The 22508-nt window shown below is 39.7% G+C and overlaps 1 protein-coding gene across 15 annotated transcripts in view; it reads left to right on the top strand.

Annotated features, from left to right (window-relative positions):
• The window catches only part of ACACA (acetyl-CoA carboxylase alpha), a 280736-nt gene that overhangs the window by 40755 nt on the left and 217473 nt on the right, over positions 1-22508 (top strand). For 10 of the 15 annotated variants that reach the window (XM_070562412.1, XM_070562410.1, XM_070562418.1 and 7 more), the window contains one exon: positions 22344-22390. In XM_070562412.1, the coding sequence (XP_070418513.1) occupies positions 22344-22390 (47 nt within the window). Of the gene's footprint in view, positions 1-939; positions 1441-21980; positions 22095-22343; positions 22391-22508 lie in introns of those variants that run through there. The other 5 variants (XM_070562419.1, XM_070562413.1, XM_070562425.1 and 2 more) reach the window with 3 other exon arrangements.

Here is a 22508-nt window from a genome sequence, read left to right as displayed (position 1 = left end):
TTGTTGACCAATCTTCTTATCTTCCTGCCTCCACTTCCACCCAAGAACTTCAGACCTCAGGTGTGTATTTCTACCCTGTTCACTTTTTGCCCTCTGGCATAGAACTTTTTCCTACCAAATTGTCATCCGTATTGTCATCCTTACACAGCACAAGCTTGTGTGAGGATCAGAAAAGTACTGTGGGTGCTCCATTAAATTCTTGGAAGGGGTTAAACTCACCCCATTCTTCTGATGTGCAATTTTCTCCGATTTTCTTTCTCTCCTGCCCAATAGTTGTATTTATATGTTGGGATTCTTTCTAGTTACTATTGATTTTCAACACAGCCACGATGAAAGTCTTGTTATGAAATAATTTGTAAAACTAGAGAAATTGGTTGGCTTCTTCTCAAAGGCTTGGTGTAACCAAGTGGAGGTTGGGAAGCACACTCCGATCCCATAAGTCAGGAATTTACTGCCGTCTATTTTCTCTGCTCAGGGTAGGCAGAAAAGACTTGTCCTCGGCACACTGTCCTTCTTACTGAGCGTCTGTACTGAGGCTTCCCCTCACTGCTCCAGGATCCGGCACCTCAGACTCCTTTAGGGTGGGCTGCTTTAGGGCTGAGGAGCAAGCCAAGGGAGGCTGGTTATGTTGTTTCAGAGCAGGGGCTAGTTAGCCTGCACTAACTTGGAAACCAGCCTGTGTGATCCTGGGCGATTCATGGATGCAACACGCTCCTCTCCAGGGTGTTAGGATGGAACACGGTGAGGTCCTTACGAGGCCCGCACACCGCCTACCCTACTCAGTCCTCCTTGGTTCCGGGCTCCCTTCCCGCGCTACAAGCCGGCTATCCCGGCCTCTCACTGCGGCCCGGCGCCTCTCTCCCTGATGGGAGGTGCACGTGGGGCCGTTTCCCCCACTCCCCTGTCCGCCGGGAGGGGGAGCCAGCTGGCCGGCTCTGCGCCCGCCCCCGGCAGAGAGGGTGGGTAAGGCCGGGCCGGGCCGGGCCAGGCCGGGGGAGCCGCGACCGCCTGGGACCCGCCCGCCCTCTCGCCGCTCGGCCCCGAATGGCAGAACGGCGCTCGGACCATCGGCATCGCCTCACGTCGCCCCGCCCCGCGCCGCCCTCCCATTGGCTGTCGCCTAGCCCTGGGGGCCCGCGCCTCGCCTCACCGCCGGCCAGACAGCGCCACAGCCGGGAGCCGGGTCGGAGGTGAACGGCCTCGAGTAACCCCGGACGTAGTCACCTCATGGGACTTGAGGGCTGAGGTGGGAGGCAGGGGCGGGGCAGGGGCGGGGCGGGCGCCCCTGAAGCCCCGCCCCTTCCCCGTGTGCCGGGCCGGCCGGGTGCTGCGCGCCTGTCAGCCATCGCCGGAGCTGCGGTCGTCTCCTCCCGCCCAGCACCACCTCCGCGCAGGGGCTCCGGGACCGCCGGCTCGCGGACGCTGCAGCCCTGAGGTGAGGTGAGGGTGCCCCTAGAGCCTGTGACTCGGGAGCTGGAGAGCCTGTGGCCCGGGGAGGGGCGACGGCGGCGGGGAGCCGCCTCCCATCTTCCGCTCGCACGCGGCCGGAGCTCCATCCCGTCAGGACCCGGCGCCAGGCAGCCCTGCCCTCTCCGCCGCTCTGGGGCCTTGAGTTCCCTTTTCGGGCGACGTGGAGGGGCTTGGGGTCTCGGGAGTGGGCGCTCAGACTCCGGAACTGGAAGGCGTACAGCCCAGGGCCTCTGGGAAGGGGCTAGAGTGTCTGCTGGGAGTGGGAGCCCCCCCTCCCGCCTCAGCCCCGGCGTGGTTCGCTTCCTTCCAGACCCCTCTCTCCAGTGCGACCCTGCGCTCGGGAGAGGAAGATCCACGTGGGCGGGGGTGTTGAGGGTTGGGTCCAGTTGCATTGAAGTCTTCTTTCTCTCTCTTGCGAGAGAGAAGTGTGGGGTGCAGAGACCTGGGCTTCTCTTGCTCTCGCTGTGTCTTTGTATCGTGATGGGAGGCAGAGCCAGGCGAATTGTCCATTGCCAGTCCCTCTCCCATGGTTTGATTCTGTTTTCTGTGAGGGACGTAGTAAGTGTTCGTGCCTGTTACTACTCTCAGGGAAGTTCGCCATACTGATCAAGGGAAGCTATTGGAGATAGGACGTCGGAAGGTGATGTGAGGCTAATGATTTCAGAGGAAAATGTGCGTGAAGGTCTTGCCCGGGTCAGTGCCAACATTATTTTTGCATTTGGACACGGGAAAGTGGACACTAGTGGACACTTGGAATCAGCTTTAAATATCAGGCCCTGCATGTAGGCCTTGTGGGTTTTTTAGAAGAATGTAAGACTATAACTGTTCAGGTAGGGGAAATACTTTAATTTCAGATATTTTTGTTTGGGGTTTAAGTTTAAGACTGAAATCAAAAGACCCTAGGAGTTACTGATTCCATTTTCTACTTGAGCGGTGTTTCAGTAATTTCCCGACATGAGGAGTAAGCCTAATAACCTGGTCTTCAGTCTCAGAAGTCGGTCCCCTTTGAATCTCTCTTTTCATTCATATTTCCTCCCCAAGTGCAGTAGTACAGCTTGAGAAGCTGCTTACTTTGGTCACGTGGTTTCTTCTTGCTAGGGGGTAGCAATTCTCTGATTTGCCTGGGGCTTCTTGGTGGGGATGTCTTGGATGTCTGTGATGAGAAGGATTTCTGTGCTGCTAGTTTGACAGGCACTTTTAAGGAAAACATTGTGGTCTAAGAGAGCAGGACAGCAGCTGCAGTGTCCAGATAGGTGCCTGTTTGCTACAGAGTAGCAAGTCTTTCCACTTTCTCACCTCAGTTTCCTCATTTCTAATAACAGGAGGATTGTTGTGAATCCAAGAATAATTAAAAAACGTTGTAAAGTGGGCGTATGAAAGATGTCAAAGACAAAGTTTTAATTTATGAAGCCACCTCTGTTTGTGTTGCAGAAGTTTTGTTTTGAATTACCATTGCAGAATAGAAATAATGTCAAGCATAAGATTTAATTGTGTGTAAAATGGGAGGAAAGGTTGAGCATCGGTGGCATTTGGCTTAAAAATGTATAATTCAGATGATGATTAGGCTATGTCAAAGAACTGGCATTGTGAAAGCCGACCTCAGGACTCTCTCACCTGATGTTGACCTCTCTAAAGTTCTGTGAACAGGTTCAGATGTAGAGCACTACATAACATCCTACATATTTCCTTTTCAGTCATTGACTAGGAAGATTTTTTTCCTGTGACACAAACTGGTTTAACAGATCTGGGGCTAGTGTTTTCTTTCTTTAAAAAAATTTTTTTGATAGCTAATAGCCTAATAATAGCTAATATTGGTTGGAGAAAGATACATTAAAATAAATTTCTTGGAGTAATACATTGGAATTTAGTATTTCTAATTGGAGGACGCTTTTTACAATTCAGATAAAAAGGTCATTATATTATTATATAACATGTTCTTAAAAGATTAATAATAGTAGGAGCTATGAATCAAGCATCTTTCCAGACCCTTAAAACAATAAGATTATAGAAATGAATGAACACTAAAGACTTGTTGGCTAAAAAAACTTCTATAAGTATTGAGGTGACTAACATTTTTTTGTTTTATTTTTAAAAAAATTTTTTTATTGTGGTCTAAATAGTTTTTAACATTGTGAAATTTCAGTACATTAATATTTGTCAAACACCATATAAATCTGCCCCTGCACCGCTCGTGCCCGCACCCGCCCGCCCCTCCCCTCCTGTAACCAATAAATTGTTCTCTTTGTCCGTAAGTTTGTTTATATTCCACATATGAGTGAAATTATTTGGTATTTGTCTTTCTCTGTCTGGCTTATTTCGCTTAACATGATGCCCTCAAGGTCTATCCATGTGGTTTCGAATGGGATGATTATGTCTTTTTTTTATGGGTGAGTAGTATTCCATTGTATATATATATGTACATCACATCTTCTTTATCCAGTCATCGGTCGTTGGGCACTTGGGTTGCTTCCGTGCCTTGGCTATTGTGAATAATGCTTCAGTGAACATAGCGGTGCATAAGTCTCTTTGTATTGTTGATTTCAGGTTCTTTGGATAAATACCCAGTAGTGGGTAGCTGGGTCATATGGTCATCTATTTTTAATTTTTTGAGAAATCTCCATACTGTTTTGCAAAGTGGCTGCATAAGTTTGCATTCCCACCAGCAGTGGATGAGGGTTCCCTTTCCTCCGCAACCTCTCCAACATTTATTATTTTTTGCCTTGGTGATTATAGCCATTCTAACAAGTGTAAAATGATATCTAAGTGCAGTCTTTTTTTTTTTTTAAAGATTGGCACCTGAACTAACAACTGTTGCCAATCTTTTTTTTTTTTCTGCTTATTCTGCCCAAATCCCCCCAGTACATAGTTGTATATTTTAGTTGTGGGTCCCTCTAGTTCTGGCATGTGGGATGCTGCCTCAGCATGGTTTGATGAGCAGTGCCATGTCCGCACCCAGGATCTGAACTGGCGAAACCATGGGCCTCTGAAGCAGAGTCCATGAACTTAACCACTTGGCCACGGGGCCGGCCCCCTATGTGTAGTTTTTGTGTGTGTGTGTGTGAGGAAGATTAGCCCTGAGCTAACTTCCTCTTTTCACTGAGGAAGACTGGCCCTGAGCTAACATCCATGCCCATCTTCCTCTATTTTATATGTGGGACGCCTGCCACAGTATGGCATGCCAAGTGGTGCCATGTCCTCACCCAGGATCTGAACCAGCGAACCCTGGGCCGCGGAGAAGCAGAACGTGCGAACTTAACAGCTATGCCACCGGGCCAGCCCCCCCAAGTGTAGTTTTGATTTGCATCTCCCTGATGATTAGTGATATTGAGCATCTTTTCATGTACCTATTGGCCATCTGTATATCTTCTCTGGAAAAATGTCTGTTCATATCCTCTGCCCACTTTTTGATTGAGTTTATTTTTTTGTAGTTCAGTTGTGTGAGATCTTTATATATTATGGAGATTAACCCTTTATTGGATATGATTTGCAAATATTTTCTCCCAGCTGGTAGGTTGTTTTTTCATTTTGATCTTGGTTTCCTTTGCCTTCCAGAAGCTCTTTAGTCTGATGAAGTCCTGCGTGTTTATTTTTTCTTTTGTTTACCTTGTCTGAGTGGACATTGTATCTGTAAAGATCCTTTTAAGGCTGATGTTGGAGTGTACTGTCTATATTTTCTTTTTTTTTTTTTTAAAGATTTTATTTTTCCTTTTTCTCCCCAAAGCCCCCTGGTACATAGTTGTGTATTTTTAGTTGTGGGTCCTTCTAGTTGTGGCATGTGGGATGCTGCCTCAGCATGGCTTGATGAGCAGTGCCATGTCTGCGCCCAGGATCCAAACTGGTGAAACCCTGGGCCACCGAAGAGCAGCATGCGAACTTAAACACTCGGCCACGGGGCCGGCCTATGCCTGTATTTTCTTACAGGAGTTTTATGGTTTCAAGTCTTACCTTTAAGTCTTTGATCCATTTTGAGTCTATTTTTGTGTATGGAGAAAGATAATGATCTACTTTGATTCTTTTGCATGTGACTGTCCAGTTTTCCCAGAACCATTTATTGAAGAGGTTTTCCTTTCTCCATTGTATGTTCTTGGCTCCTTTGTTGAAGATTAGCTGTCCATAGATGTGTGGTTTTATTTCTGGGCTTTCAGTTCTGTTCCATTGATCTGCGTGCCTGTTTTTGTACCAGTACCATGCTGTTTTGATTTCTATAGCTTTATGATATGTTTTTTTTTTTTTGAGGAAGATTAGCCCTGAGCTAACATCTGCTGCCAATCCTCCTCTTTTTGCTGAGGAAGACTGGCCCTGAGCTAACATCTGTGCCCATCTTCCTCTACTTTATATGTGGGATGCCTACCACAGCATGGCTTGCCAATCGGTGCCATGTCTGCACCCGGGATCCAAACCAGCGAACCCAGGGCCCCGAAGCGGAATGTGCGCACTTAACCGCTGTGCCACCGGGCCGGCCCCTGTGATATGATTTGAAGTCAGGGATTGCCATGCACCAGGTTTGTTCTTGTTTCTCAGGATTGCTTTGGCTATTCAGGGTCTTCTGTTGCCCCGTATGAATTTTAAGATTCTTTGTTCTATTTCTGTGAAGAATGGAGGTGACTAACATTTTTAAAGATTTTGCTTTTCCTTTTTCTCCCCAAAGCCTCCCAGTACATAGTTGCATATTTTTAGTTGTGGGTCCTTGCAGTTGTGGCATGTGGGATGCTGCCCAGCATGGCCTGATGAGCGGTGCCATGTCCATGCCCAGGATCTGAACTGGTGAAACCCTGGGCCGCTGAAGCAGAGCGTATCAACTTAACCACTCGGCCCTGGGGCCAGACCCTGACTAACATTTTTAAAGAAAGTTTTTATTGATCTTCCACTTTAACAGATTATTGCTTAGCTAGTTTTTTGTTTCATTAATTTTACAATTCAGTGAGTATTCGCTAGTTTATTTGAATCTAATGGACTGTGTGAAGATGATATTAAATAGATAGGAAACTACAACAAATAGTGTCATAAAGATATTGCACTTATGCAGAGAATATGAATCTGACTGATAGGGCATAGGTTCTTATGAATTCAACCAATTTTAGTATGTATGCTGTAATGATACAGTTCTCTTACCAATTTGTTATTTATTGAAGCTACTATAAAGCCATGTAGAGCCAGCCCTGATGGCCTAGTGATTAAAGTTTGGCGTGTTCCACTTCTGTGGCCTGGGTTTGGTTCCCATGTGGGGAACCACACTGCTCTTCTATCGGTAGCCATGCTGTGGTGGTGGTTCATGTAGAAGAACTAGGACTTGGGCAACTAGAATCTACAATTATGTCCTGGGGTTTTGGCGAGAAGAAAAAGAGAGAGAGAGGAGGATTGGCAACAGATGTTAACTCAGGGTGAATCTTTCCCAGCAAAGAAAAAACGAAAGCCAACTTGTCTCAGGATGTTTAAGGAAGCAAGTGAAAAGTGGCTTCAACAACAGGAGAGACCTTAAGTGCCTTACCCAAAGATTGGTGACCCCAAGTGATTTGGCCTTCCAGTGATGTTATTTGGGACTTAGGCTCATTCCATTCTTTTAGCATGGTATACTCACTCTCCTTTATATAAGAAACCACAGTAATGTTAACCATCACATGACAGCAGGAATTGAAGTTGCGTGGTAGTGCTAGTTATAAACTAGTCGTCCCAGACAGAGTAAGCTTGTATAAATCATTTTTGAAAGAATAACGCAAAGTTTGAAAATTCTGAATGAATTCATAGAGTTAAGTTTGAAAAGCAGACTCAATTTTAGATAATCTTTTTCAAGAAGTGTAAAGTTTCACTTATGAATATTTGGCTGCCTTCTATGATAGAAATAGAGTACACTGAGTAATGAAGTTCCTAAAAATTACCCTCTGTTTTTGTAGACAGCTTTCAGATCTGCCCTTAGTCGTATAAGGTGGCACACAGGTGTATGTATGCATTTACACTCATGCCAAATTGAGGGGATTGTAGGTTGATGGGAGCTTGATTAGTTTTTAAGTCTAATAGGAATAATCAGTTGATTAGCACGGAGAGGATAGACAGCTGTGTGGTTTGTATTTTGTGCTTCAGCGTTTAATGGTATCCCTGACTCTGAGCAGGCAAACTGTTTACTTTCCCTTTGATTCTATTTATGAAATCCAAGAAACTTTTAGTATTGGAATGTATTTGAGGAGTTTTCTAGTCCAATTTTCCACTCAATATGAGAATATTTTGTCTGATACTCCTGTTGAAAACTTCCAGCTATAGGCAGTTCATCATCTGACCTAATGCATCATGGGGCAACTAATTTTGAGGAGTTCTTTGTTATTTTCAACTTGAAACTGTCTCCCTAAAACCACTGTAAAATGTTGTAACTCCAAGGGGATTAGGAATTACTGCTTTAACTTGTAAATTTCTCCAGCTCCACATCTCTGCCAGGTAATGTAAAGTACAATGCCTTAACATATCCTGAGGACTTGGGGGCAAAAAAGAAAACTTAAGCAATATTTCTTCAAGGAAGAAATTGTTCTTATAGAGCCTCTGAAAGGCAGCTGACACACCTGAATGATGGCTCCAGCTTTTTCTAAATGCTGTTCTATGAAGTAAGATTACGAGGAGGAATTAATTCATAATCCCAGAGCTTTTTGAATTCACAAAATGGCTTTTTACCTGGAGGCCTCTAAATGTTTCTAGGGAATAATATTTGAAATAAACACTCCTAATTTTTGTAACTCAAATGTTCATTTGAATTCCTATGAAACACTCAGCCTGCAAAAAGCCTAATGTTTACACAGCATTGTAAAGTGCTGGGGGTGGTAGATCTAAAACAATTGGAAGAGATAATAACTTTTCCCAGCTTCATTGAGGAGATAACAGGGTCAATAACGCAGTCACACATATTAATAAGTAAATGACGTGCCAGTTATCTACTTAAATTCTCAGGCAGATATGAGATAAGAGATCAGAGTGGCATGGAGTTAATTGGCTAAAGCTTTTTATCAAACATTTGAAATCTTCAGTTGCTAATACATACGTAATACAATCACATAGTTCAAAATTTTAAACGTATAGAAGTGTATACAGTGACGTTCTCTGTCCTAACTTTGTCTTACAGCCACCCAGTTCCCCTCACCAGAGGCAAGCAATGTTACTAATTTATTATAATTTCTTAATAGTAATTATCAGATATATTAATTTAAATTTAAAGTTATTGATTTCTTAATAATTACCAGAGATTTTATTCATATTCAAACAAATGCTCATGTAGTCTCCCCACTTTTTTTTTTTTAAGATTTTATTTTTCCTTTTTCTCCCCAAAGCCCCCCGGTACATAGTTGTATATTTTTAGTTGTGGGTCCTTCTAGTTGTGGCATGTGGGACACCACCTCAGAATGGCTTGATGAGTGGTGCCATGTACACGCCCAGGATCCGAACCAGCGAAACCCTGGGCCACGGAAGTGGAGCGGCCGAACTTAACCACTCGGCCACGGGCCCCTCTCCCCACTTTTCCAATTTTTAGATACAAATTATGTATACTTTACACATCATTTTTCACCTTTGGTTTCTTCACTTAACGTTATGGAATAAACTTTTTACATTTCTATTTTCATCAAAGTTATACATGCACATAGTTTAAAAAATTGTATTGTTCCACAAAGTTTGTTATGATAAAACAGTAGTCCTTAGCCCCTTCCCAGTTTCATTTGCTTTAGCTGATACGTTTGTTATTATATCCTTTTGTCTGTAAATAACATACTTGCCTTCCTACGTCTTGATTTTTCATTTTTAGGCATTATCTATTGATGTCCTGTTGTGGAAGATGCGGTTTTTGGTCTGTTTCCTCTCCTTACCCTCTCTTCACCTTTGCCCTTACCATCCCCCCAACCAACTATCAGTCGAGTTATCTTGTAACTTTGGTTATTTCAATATTCAGTCTTTACATTATTATAAATGTGTAAATCCTCTGTGCACAGAGTTTAGTTACATAATATCCCATGATTTCTTTCGCACACAGCTCTTTCCTTAGAGTTAATAATGGTCTTGATTTTTGTTTAATTTTCTATGTATTTGTTATTCATTCAACCTCACTCTTCACCCGTTTTCTAAATCTCCCTGAACATTGAGATGATCAGCTATTCTATTAATTTTTATCTTCTGTAAAATCTCTCTCAGACTTTTCTGACTGGCTCCAACCTAAATTGCTTGCCCTCTACATCAGGTACATTGCTGTCATGCTGAGCTTACTCTTCACCCTCATCCTGGGGGTTCTCTTTATTTCTCTTCTGCTGTGGAGAAATTATTTCCCATATTTTCCCTCTTATTGGTTTATTCTCCCATTTTGGTGGAGGATATCCTCCAGTGGCATCTTGAGAAAGAGTTCATGGGAGGTAAACATTTTTTCCAACTTTTTATTTTGAAAAATTTTAAGCCTAAAAGAATAGTGAAATAAGTACTATGTTCCCTTGATCTAGATTCCCCAGTTTTTAACATTTTGCCACATTTGCTTTCTCTCTCTCATACATGTATATGTGTCTACATATATATATTTCTGAATAATTCAAAGTAAGTTGTTGACCTCATGACACTTGATCTCTAAATATTTCTGCATGTTTCTCCTAAGAACTAGGACATTCTCCTATTTAACCACTTACCATTATGGATGCCCAAAATTTAACACTCATACCATATCTAATATATAGTCTATTTTGAGTTTTCCCGTGTGTCCCAATAATACCTTTTATAACTGCATATATTTTAATTCATGATCCAGTTAAGAATCATTTATTATATTTAGTTCTCAAGTGTATTCAGTCATCTTAATGTAGAACAGTTACCCTACCGTTTTTTGTCTTTCATGACATTTATCTTTCGTTGATAGGTCCGTTGTCTTGTAAAAGCTCCTACAATCTGGATGTGTCTGACTGTCTCATCATTATTAGATTGAAGTTAACTATTTTTGTCAAAAATACTACATACATAGTATCGTATACTTCTAACGGCATCACATCAGGAGGCAACTGATGTCAATTTGTCTTAATATTGGTGATGTTTAGTATGAACACTTAATTAAGATGGTGTATACCATATTTCTCCATTATAAAAATACCTATTCCCCTTTGTAATTTTTTTTTTTTGAGGAAGATTAGCCCTGAGCTAACATCTGCTGCCAATCCTCCTCTTTTTGCTGAGGAAGACTGGCCCTGAGCTAACATCTGTGCCCATCTTCCTCTACTTTATATGTGGGATGCCTACCACAGCATGGCTTGCCAATCGGTGCCATGTCCGCACCCGCGATCCAAACCAGCAAACCCCGGGCCGCTGAATCGGAACGTGTGAACTTAACCACTGCGCCACTGGGCTGGCCCCTTTAATTATTATGTAATCTGTGGGGTGATTTTTTTTGAAAGAGTTTTCTTGTGGTAAAACACATAGATTATAAAATTTATCATCTTAACCATTTAAAAATGTACAGTTCACTGCTAAATACATTCATAATGTTGTACAGCCATCACTAACGTTTGTCTCCCGAACTTTTTTCATCTTGTGAAACTGAACCTCTATATAACTCGCATTTTCCTCTCCTGCAACCCCTGGCAACCACCATTCTACTTTCTGTGATTTTGACTACTCTAAGTATCTCATATAAGTAGAATCATACTCTAATTATCTTTTCTGTGACTGACTTATTTCACTTAGCATAATGTCTTCAACGTTCACCTATGTTGTAGCATATTGCAGAATTTCCTTCCTTTTTAAAGCTGAATAATATTCCATTGTACTTTTATACCACATTTTGCTTATCCATTCTTCTGTCAATGCACACTTGGTTTTTCCCCATGTTTTAGCTATTGTGAATACTGGTGCTTTGAACATGAGTTTAGAAATATCTCTTTGAGATCTTGTATTCAGTTCTTAGGTATATACCCAGAAGTGGAATTGCTGTATCATTTGGTAATTCTATTTTGTTTTTCTTGAGGAGCCACCATACTGTTTACCACAGAGGCTGTACCAGTTTACATTCCCACCAACAGTGTCCAAGGGTTCTAATTTCTCCACATCCTCACCAACGCTTATTTTCTCTTTTTTTGATGGTAGCCATCTTAATGGCTATGGGGTAGTATCTCATTGTATTTTTGATTTACGTTTCCCTAATGATTAGTGATGTTGAGCTGATTGATACTTTGCTTATTAGCCATTCATGTATCTTTTTTGGAGAAATGTCTGTTCAAGTCCTTTGCCCATTTCTGAATTGTTTTTTTTTTAATTGTTGAGTTTTAGGAGTTCTCTCTATATTCTAGATATTAATCCCTTATCAGATGTGATTTGCGAATATTTTTTCTGTCTTTGGGTTGCGTTTTTATTCTGTAGAGTATCTTTTGATGTGCAGAATTTTTTAATTTTCAAGAAGTCCAGTTTGTCTGTTTTTTCTTTTGTTACCTGTCCTCTTGGTGTCATATCCAAGAAATCTTTGCCAAATCTTTGCCAAATTTGATGTCGTGAAGCTTTTGTTCCATATTTTCTTCTAAGAGTTTTCTTGTTTTAGGTCTTACATTTAGGTTCTTGATCCATATTGAGTTGATTGTTGTATACGGTGTTAGGTAAGGGTCCAACTTCATTTGTTTGCATGTGGAGATCCAGTTTTCCCAGCACCATTTGTTGAAAAGGCTGTCCTTTCCCCATTAAATGGTATTAGTACCTTTGTCAAACATCATTTGACCATATATGCAAGGGTTTGTTTTTGGGCTCTCTGCTTCATTGGTCTTTTTGTCTATCTTTATGCCAATACAACACTGCTTTGATCACTGTAGCTTTGTAGAAGTTTTGAAATCAGGTAGCATGAGTCCTCCAGTTTTGTTCTTCTTTTTTCAATATTGTTTTGGCTATTCAGGGTCCCTTGAGATTCCATATGAATTTTAGGATGGGTTTTTCTATTTCTGCAAAAACTTTCATTGGGATTTTGATAGGGATTGCATTGAATCTGTAGATCACTTTGGGTTGGTAGTATTGACATTTTAATAATATTGAGTCTTCCAATCCATGAACATGGGATGTGTTTCCATTTATTTATATCTTCTTTCATTTCTTTCAGGAATGTTTTGTAGTTTTTATTGTACAAGTCTTTCACCTCCTTGGTTAAGTTAATTCCTAAGTGTTTTATTCTTTTTGATGCTATTGTAAATAGAATTGTTTTTGTAGTTTCCTTTTCAGATTGTTCATTGTGTATAGAAATGCAACTGATTTTTCTGTGTTGACTTTGTATCCTGCTACTTTGCTGAATTCATTTATTTGTTCTTACAGGTTTTTTTGTGTGGAATCTTTAGGGTTTTCTACATATAAGATCCTATCACCAGCAAACAGAGATAATTTTACTTCTTCCTTTCCAATTTGGATGCCTTTTATTTCTTTTCCTTACCTAATTGCTCTGGGTAGAACTTCAGCTACTGTGTTGAATAGAAGTTGTGAAGGTGGACATTCTTGCTGTGCTTCTGATCTTAGAGAAAGGCTTTTAGTGTACCACTGTTGAGTATTATGTTTGATGTGGGTTTTTTATATATGACCTTTATTGTGTGAGGAAGTTTCCTTCTATTCCTAGTTTGTTGAGTGTTTTCATCATGAAAGTGTGTTGAATTTTGTCAAATGCTTTTTCTGTATCAATTGAGATGATCATCTAGTTTTTTCCTTAATTTTGTTAATGTGATATATTACATTGACTGATTTTCGTATATTGAACCATTTTTGCATTCTAGCAATCTAGTAGACTCCTTGCATTCTTGTATCCAGTTGGTCATAGCATATAATCCTTTTAATATGCTGCTGAATTCTGTTTGCTAGTATATTGTTGAGGATTTTTGCATCAATATTCATAAGGGATATTAGTCTTTAGTTTTTCTTTCTTGTAGTGTCTTTGTCTTTGATATCAGGGTAGTGCTGGCCTCATAGCATGAGTTAGGAAGTGTTCCTTCCTCTTCAACTTTCTGGAAAAGTTTGTGAAGAATTGGTGTTACTACTTCTTTAAATGTTTGGTAAAATTTGCCAGGGAAGGTATCAGGTCCAGGGCTTTTTTGGGTTGGGAGATTTTTTATTACCAATTCAATCACCTTACTAGTTAAAAGTGTATTCACATTTTCTGTTTCTTTGTGATTTAGTCTTGGTATGTTTTCTGTTTCTAGAAATTTGTCTCTTTCGTCTAGGTTATCCAGTTTGTTGGCATACAGCTATTCATAGTACTCTCTTATAATTCTTTTTCTTTCTGTGGAATCAGTAGTAACATTCCCACTTTCATATCTGATTTTAGTACTTTGAGTCTTCTTTTTTACATAGTCCATCTAGCTAAAGATCTGTCAATTTTGTTGATCATTTCAAAGAACCAACATTTGGTTTCATTGATTTTCTCTGTTTTTCTATTCTCTATTTCATTTATCTCTACTCTAATCTTTATACCTTCCTTCTGTTGGCTTTGGGTTTAGTTTGCTCTTCTTTTTCTCGTTCCTTAAGTTGTAAAGTTAGATTGTTGATTTTATATCTTTATTTTTTAATGTGTTTGTAGCTGTAAATTTCCCCCATAGCTCCACTTTCACTGCATCCCATAAGTTTTGATATGTTGTGTTTTCATTTTCATTCATCTCTTTAAGTATTTTCTAATTTCCCTTGTAACTTCTTTTTTGATCCATTGGTTGTTTAAAAGTGTGTTGTTTAATTTCCACATTTTTTCCCAGTTTTCCTTTTGTTAATTGATTTGTGACTTCATCCCATGTGGTCAGAGGAGATACTTTGTGTGCTATCTATCTTTTAAAATTTATTGAGACTTAATTTGTGGCCTAATACATGCTCTACCCTGGAAAATATCCCCATATGCACTTGATAAGAAAGTATGCTGCTGTTGTTGGGTAGTTTTCTATATATGTCTTTTATCTAGTTGGTCTGTTGTGTTGTTTTAAGTCCTCTATTTACTTATTTCTCTCTCTCTCTCTGGTTGTTCTATACATTATTGTGAGTAGGGTATTGAACTCTCCAACTATTATTATAGAACTGTCTATTTCTCCCTTCAATTCTATCAGTTTTTGCTTCGTATATTTTGATGGTCTGGCATTAGGTGCATATATTTTTATAATTATTTCTTCTTGCTGTATTGAACCTTTTATTAATATATAATGTCCTTCCTTGTCTCTTGTAACTTTTTTTGGTTTAAATTCTATTTTGTCTGATAGTAGTATAACCACCTCATTCTCTTTTGGTTACTTCATTTTGCTATTTGTTTTCTATATGCCTTATAGCTTTTTTGTCTTTTCCTGTGTTACTGTTTTCTTTTGTGTTTAGTCATTTTTTTGTAGTGAAATGCTTAAATTCCTTTCTCATTTCCTTTTGTGTATATTCTATAGCTATTTTCTTTGTAGTTACCATGGGGATTACATTTAACATCCTGAAGTTATAACACCATAATTTGAATTTATATCTGCTTATCTTCAATTACATACCAAAACTCTACTCCTTTACAGCTCTGTTCCTAACCCTTTTAGTTGTTGATGTCACAAAATTTCCCCTTTATACATTGTGTGCCCAAAAACATAAACTAATAATTCTTTTAAATCCATTAGTCTCTTAAATTATATTAAAAACAATATTTGAAGTTACAAACTAAAGTTATACTCACACTAGGTTTTAGGCTAATAATTATTTCTTTTCTTTAAATGTGTTAGCCTCTTAAATCATGTAGACAACAAAAAATACAGTTACAAGTCATTATTATAATAATACTAGTTTTTATAATTATCTATATATTTACCTTTATTGAGATCTTTATTTCTCTGTATGGCTTCAAGTTAATGTCTTGTGTCCTTTCATTTCACCTTACGGGACTCCCTTGAGCATTTCTTGCAGGGAGGTCTAGTAGTAAAGAACTCACTCAGCTTTTGTTTATCTGGGGCTATCTTAACTTCTCCTTCTCTTTTGAAGGACGGTTTTGCCAAATATAGAATTCTTGGTTCTCAGTTTTTTTCTTTTAGCACTTTGCATATATCAGCCAACTGCCTTCTGGCCTCCAAAATTTCTGATGAGAAATCTACTTATAATCTTATTGAGGATCTATTGTATGTGACAAGTCATTTTTCTTTTGCTGCTTTCAAGATTCTCTCTGTTTTTGACTTTTGAATGTTTGATTATAATGTGTGTCTGTGTGGGTCTCTTTGAATCCTTCTCACTTGGAGTTTGTTGAGCTTCTTAGATGTATATATTCATGTCTTTTATCAAATTTGGGAAGTTTTCAGCCATTATTTCTTCAAATATTCTGTCTGTCCCTTTCTCTCTTTTCCTTCTGAAACTCTCACAATGTGTATGTTGGTCTGCTTGATGGTGTCCCACAAATCCTTTAGTCTCTGTTCACTTTTCTTCAATCTCTTTTCTTTCTGTTTTTCAGACTCAGTAATTTCCATGTCCTATCTTAAAGTTCACTGATTCTTTTTTTCTTTTTTTTGTTTGAGGAGAATTCGCCCAGAGCTAGCATCTCTGCCAATCTTACTCTGTTTTGTATGAGGGTCACCACCACAGCATGGCTGTTGAGTGTGGTAGGTTCACACCCGGGATCCAGACCTGCAAACCCAGGCTGCCAATGTGGAGCATGATGAACTTAACCACCAGGCCACAGGGCTGGCCCACTGATTCCTTCTTGTGCTTGCTCAAATCTGCCTTCGAGTACCCTAGTGAATTTTTCATCTTAGTAACTGTACTTTTCAGCTCCAGCATTTCTTTTTAGGTTTTGTATTTCTTTATTGATATTTCCATTTTGTTCAGACATCATTTTCTTGACTTTCTCCACATATTCCTTTAGATCTTTGAAAATCTTTTAGACAGTTGTTTTAACAGCTTTGTCTAGTATGTCTGCCATCAGGTATTTTTTTAAGACAAGTTTCTGTTGATTTAATTTTTTCCTTTGAATGGGCTATACCTTCCCCTTTTTTTCTTTGCATTTTGATCTTCTGTTGAAAACTGGACATTTGAATCTAATAATGTGGCAACTCCGGAAATCAGATTCTCTTCCTTTCCAGAGTTTGATGTTTTTTATTGTCATTTTTGTTTTTTGGACTGTTGTAGGCTGTCTCTGTGTTGAGAGTCAGCCTGAGGTGTAAACTTAAGGTCTTCTCAGGTCTTTTCTGAGTCTTTCTCTGAGCATGCTCTGTCACTTTCTGATTTTTCCCTGTGTGTGCAGTAGTTTTTGAATGTACTAGTATTTAATGTCTAGCTCCCAAAAGAGGAAAAGAGAAAAATGATGGGGGGATAAAAAGGTGCTGGTCATTTAAGTCCCCTGGAAGTCACTTCAGCGGGGGGGGAAGGACTTGTAACAGTGTGGGGAGGTACTAAAATAATGGCTGCCTGCCTCTTTGGCTGCACCTCTGTGACCAGAGGCAGCAATTAGTGATTAGAGCACAGTTCCCCAGTATTTGGAGAACAGGGTTGTTTTTGCCTGCCCTGGCTCCTGCAAGCTGTGTTCAAGTTGCTTGAGGAACATGTACAAAATTGTCTGCCATGTGGCTGGGGGTTGAGGATGGATAGCTGTTACTATGCTAAGAGATGAAATTGACTATCATTAACCACAGTTAACCTTCAAAGTCTTCCCCTGTAAGTTGCAAGCCTTCCATCATTCCAGAGTTCCAAAATGGTTACATCAGGCAGATCCTGCCAGTGCAGTTGTTGTCTAGGTAGGAACAGAGATTCCTAGTGCTTCCTACTCTGCCATCTTCCCAGAATCCTCTTCTGTAAGTTGACTTTTTAAAGACCACAGGAATATCCTGTTATTGAATAACCTTTTATCCAGTGGTTTTAACTTACATTTATGATCCTTGCCTGTATCAGCTATTGCACTGGTGATTGTAAAGTGAAATATATTTATTTTTATTTTTTTTAAGATTTTATTTTTTTCCTTTTTCCCCCAAAGCCCCCCAGTACATAGTTGTATATTCTTCGTTGTGGGTCCATCTAGTTGTGGCATATGGGATGCTGCCTCAGTGTGGCTTGATGAGCAGTGGCATGTCCGCGCCCAGGATTTGAACCAACGAAACACTAGGCTGCCTGCAGCAGAGCACGCGAACTTAACCACTCGGCCACGGGGCCAGCCCCCTGAAATATATTTTCTAATTGCTTCATTCTGGGAGGTGATTATTTTGAGATCTTGCTGTCTACAAATATCTTTATCCTATCCTCACGGTAGATCAATGATCGATCAGGTCTAGAATTTTAGGTTGGAAATAATTTTCCTTCAGACTTTTGAAGGCGTTGTTTCATTATCTTCAAGCTTCCGTGGTTATTGCTGATAAATCTGAAGAGCATTCTCATTCTCATTCCTTCTGTTTTCTTTTTTTTTTGCTGAGGAAGATTTACCCTAAACTAACACCCACTGCCAGTCTTCCTCTTTTTGTTTGTGAGCCACCACCACAGCATGGCCACTGACAGACGAGTGGTGTAGGTCTGCACCCAGGAACTGAACCTGGGCTGGCGAAGTGGGGCACACTGAACTTAATCGCTAGGCCACCTGGGCTAGCCCAAGCATTCTCATTCTTGATCCTTTGTACCTGACCTTTTTCTCTCTACAAGCTTGTAGGATCTTCTTTTTGTCTTCAATTTTTGAAATTTCACTGGTGTCCCTTGGTGTCTGTCTGTTCTTATTCATTATAGTAGGCCTTTGGTGGGCCTTCTTAATCTGACAGTCATGCACTTTAGTCTTGAGACTAAATCATTCACTAAATTGAATTATTATTGGATTATTACGTTACTTATATCTTGCCCTCTCTTCTGTTCTCACATTTGGGAGCTCCTATTCATATATTGGACCTTCTGAACAGATTCTCTAATGCTCTTACCTTTTCTCTCCTATTGTTCATCTCTCTGTCTTCTTATTCTGATTTATGAAAGATTTTTCTCAACTTTGTCTTCTAACTTGTGGAATGAGTATTTTCATTGTTGTGATCATATTTTTAACTTGTTCTTTAAATGTTTCTTTTAAAAACATTCCATTGTGTTTCATGTACATATTGTCTTCCCTTAGCTCTTTCAGTATCATGGTAGTCTTTTAAAATTAAAATAAAAATTCTTTTTGAATTTTGAAGTAATTTTAGACTTACAGAAAAGTTACAAAGATTCCCGTATACCTCTTCACCAAGCTTCCCTTAATGTTAATATGTTACATAGCCACAGAACCTTTGTCAAAACTAAGAAATGAACATTGTCTCAATACTATTAACTAAACTATAGACTTTATTCAGATTTCTACAGTTTTGTTTTTTTTTTTTACCCATGTGTTTTTCTGTTCCAGGGTCTAACCCAGGATACCACATTGCGTTTAGTGGCCATATCTCCTTAGTTTCCCTGATCTGTGATAGTTTCTTAGTCTTTCCTTTTTTGCTTTTTTCGTTTTAATGGCCTTGACAGGTTTTGTTTGTTTGTTTTTTGAGGAAGATTAGCTCTGAGCTAACATCTGCTGCCAGTCCTCCTCTTTTGGCTGAGGAAGACTGGCCCTGAACTAACATCCGTGCCCATCTTCCTCTACTTTATATGTGGGACACCTGCCACAGCATGGTTTGCTGAGCGGTGCCGTGTCCGCACCTGGCATCCGAACCAGTGAACCCTGGGCCACTGAGAAGCGGAACGTGCGCACTTAACTGCTGTGCCACTGGACCGGCCCCATCCTTGACAGTTTTGAAGAGGACATTTGGAAGAATGTCCCTTTATTCAAATTTGTCTGATGTCTTCTCATGATTATACTTGGGTCATGAATTATTGGGGAAAACACCACAGAAGTAAGCTTGCCACCCCCTCCTTCTAATTTTTAATGTTTTCTTATTCTGCGTAATTTCTTTGTCCAAGTTGCGTCTTTTTCTGCAGGTAAGGGTTTTGGGGTTCTTTTTGATTCTTTGATGTTGGAGGTTTTCTCAGCCATCTAGTAATCCTTTCTTGATTATCTCCCCAGTGCTTCATTGCTAATGTCTTCCTACTCTAGGAAGTCTTCCTGGATCCTTCCTGCCGCCTTTACCACCTTCAAGTTTGGATAAAATATCCTTTTCTTGTGTTTCACACTTAGCAATTATTATACTACTGTAATTGTCTGTTCATTTAGGTGTCTGTGGCCACTTCACCAGGGACCAAATGTTATTTATCTTTGAATATACTTCATCCATTTCACTATTTGGAATGCAAGTGCTTGTTATTTTAAAATTTAAAACTTGCAGGAAAATAAAGTGCAGCTTGAAAGAAAACTCTATAACTCTCTTATGGATATTGTATTAATACCAAAATCTATTTAAAAGTTCTTTAATAAAATGACAAAAATTAAAGCAGATTCAATGAGTCTTTCTGAAAAAATATAAAGGAAGTTACTATGGCTTAAAAGGCAAGGACATGTTGTATTAGCTTGGATACTTTTATCAGTGGTTTTGAAAACTAATTGCTACCTCTTTATTAGAGTTGCTTGGAAAATACAATGTCATTTGAGTTCAAGGAGAACATGTTAACTAAGTTTGGTAAAATTTGTCCTGTTTTATTTAGAGAAATGTCTCTGAATAAAAAGCTGGTTGACCCTTAAATAAGTGCATTAGCTATAATTAGCTTTACCCCATTTTCAGAAACTTAGGGTACAGTTTGACAGCCTTCTGCACAGCCTTTTTGAGTCCCCAGATAAAAGTTCAAGAATATATATATTTTCTGGGCTGGCCTGGTGGCATAGTGGTTAAATTTGCATGCTCTGCTTTGGCAGCCCGGGTCTTGCCGTTTCGGATCCCAAGTGCAGATCTACGCACTGCTCATCGAGCCAATCTGTGACAGGCGTCGCACATACAAAATAGAGGAAGATGGGCAAAAAGAGGAGGATTGGCGGCAGGTGTTAGCTCAGAGCTAATCTTCCTCAAAGGAAAAAAAAAGACTATATTTTCTTAAAAGAGGGTTGGACATTGGCAACAATTTGATATACAATGAAGAAAGTCTTTATTTGCATAAGCAGAATATCCTCTACCTGAATCTGGGTAGAGTCCTTGTTTCAGAGGTGATAAGACAGCATTCTTTGTCCTCTTTCTAGACAGGTCTTAACCTAATTTATGGCAAGGTTTTAGGGATCCCAAACTTGTATGCAAACAAAATTTTGTGTGAGGGTGAATTTTTGTCAGGAAAGGGTCCAAAGCTTTTATCAGATTTCTAGTATTGTCTTGACTGAGGAAAGTTTAAGAACCGTTGGTTTAGGTACTTAACTCACTGTGCTTCTCTCTAGTGAGAACATAAAGTGGAGGGGGTCGGAGAGGGGGGATTAATTGTGGCTTTAAGACTTTTTTGATGTAACTCACGATAAGATGTCCTTGACATCATGACATATATATAACTAATTCAAAAATGTATAAAACAATATTTGTCCTTATAAACTATGATGTGCTCTTAACGTTTTCTATTCTATTTCATTTTTAAAATGTTGGTTTTAACCCACTTAGTTGATTTCTTAATATTCTACTTGATGGTAACCCATCACTTGAAAAACACTGGTCTAGTGTATCATAATTTACAAAAGCCTTTCGTATACTCTCAGTCCTCACAGCAGTCTGATGAGGTACATATGACCTTCTGTTATTTACTTATTTTTTTGTGTGAGGAAGGTTCACCCTGAGCTAACGTCTGTGTCAGTCTTCCTCTATTTTGTATGTGGGATGCATCCAACAGCATGGCTGACCAGTGGAGTAGGTCCATGCCCAGGATCCAAACCCGCAAACCCGGGCCACTGAAACGGAGTGTGTGGAACTTGAACCACTCCGTCACAGGGCCGGCCCCGACCTTCTGCTATTTTTACAGATGAGGAGGCTTAGAGACATTTAGTGACCTGTTCAAGTTTGCACTGCCAATACTTGGCAGAGTTGGAGTTTGATCTTGGGTCCTAGGTTTTGACTCCAGCTCTGCTACACCTTTGGTTACATCTGTTCTAAGTGACTCCCTTTTTTCTTCCTCTACTCACCCTCTTCCCTACAACAATTGTAGGGAATAGTACTGGCTCAGACTCCATAATTGGGTAAATCCTAGTTCCCCAGTTAACATACTTGCACTGTCCCCAATCCTGTCACTTGTCGTTCCGGGTCCTCTCTTAGAAGTTCTGGATTTCCCTATCTGTGTAATAGGTTCTTTCCTTCTGTTTTCTTCTCCACCCTGTATCAGTGGTTCTCAAGCCTGGATTTATGTCAGTGTCAGTCACCTGTGGAACGTAATATTCAGATCTCTGGGCCTCTAGCAGCAATTCTGATTCAGTAGATCTGGGGTGGAATTTAGACATCAATGTTTTTAAAAAGCTCCACAGGTGATTGTTATATGTAGTTAAAGTTGAGGATTTCTACCCTGGATACATTTAAATTGTGTTGGGCATAGAAGGAAACCCAGGATTTGGGAAGTAGCTAGAGATCCCTTGGCACCTTAGAGTTTAGGGACTTAATATAATGGGAGATCTGTCTTCTCTCTGAATCCCAACTTTTGTGCGTGGGTTTAACCGTTTGGAAACATAACCAGAGCCAGACTGAGTTGTCGAGAATCTAGGGGTTCTCTTCTCCCCACTGCCTCCTTTTTGGTGAAGTATTGGAAATCATCAGGTTGGAAGTATACAATTGGAACAGGCACCTGGTAAAATGGTAAGCTTGGATTATTGTTTCACACTTTCATGAATAATAAAGTCTTTGAATGTGTAATGCTTTTGATTTATAGATTTGAACAAATAATAGTTAAACAACTGAACTTTATGCTTCAAGTTAAATAATGTATTTGACCAGAAAAATGATGCTTTGAGTGTTATTACTTTTGTCCTATGCTGAGCAAAGCAGGAATTGGTAAAGTTTGGATTTCTTTTAAAAAATTTCAAATTTCTCTTTTTCTCTCTCTAGTTCTTTTTGGAGGTGGATATCTGCTCAGACAGAAAGAATTATAAGAGGTCAGTTACAAATAATTCTTTTCGTGTTTACAGTGTGATAAAAATGTTATGTTCACATGCTAAAATATTAAACTGTAGGTTTCTATGTTAAAAGTTGCCTTCCACAAAAGAATATAGG

The sequence above is a fragment of the Equus przewalskii genome, chromosome 10 (assembly GCF_037783145.1).
Source record: "Equus przewalskii isolate Varuska chromosome 10, EquPr2, whole genome shotgun sequence".
In the NCBI taxonomy this organism is placed as follows: Eukaryota; Metazoa; Chordata; class Mammalia; order Perissodactyla; family Equidae; genus Equus; species Equus przewalskii.
The sequence above is the reverse complement of the archived record's forward strand: the minus strand, read 5'-3'. Positions and strand labels throughout refer to the sequence as shown.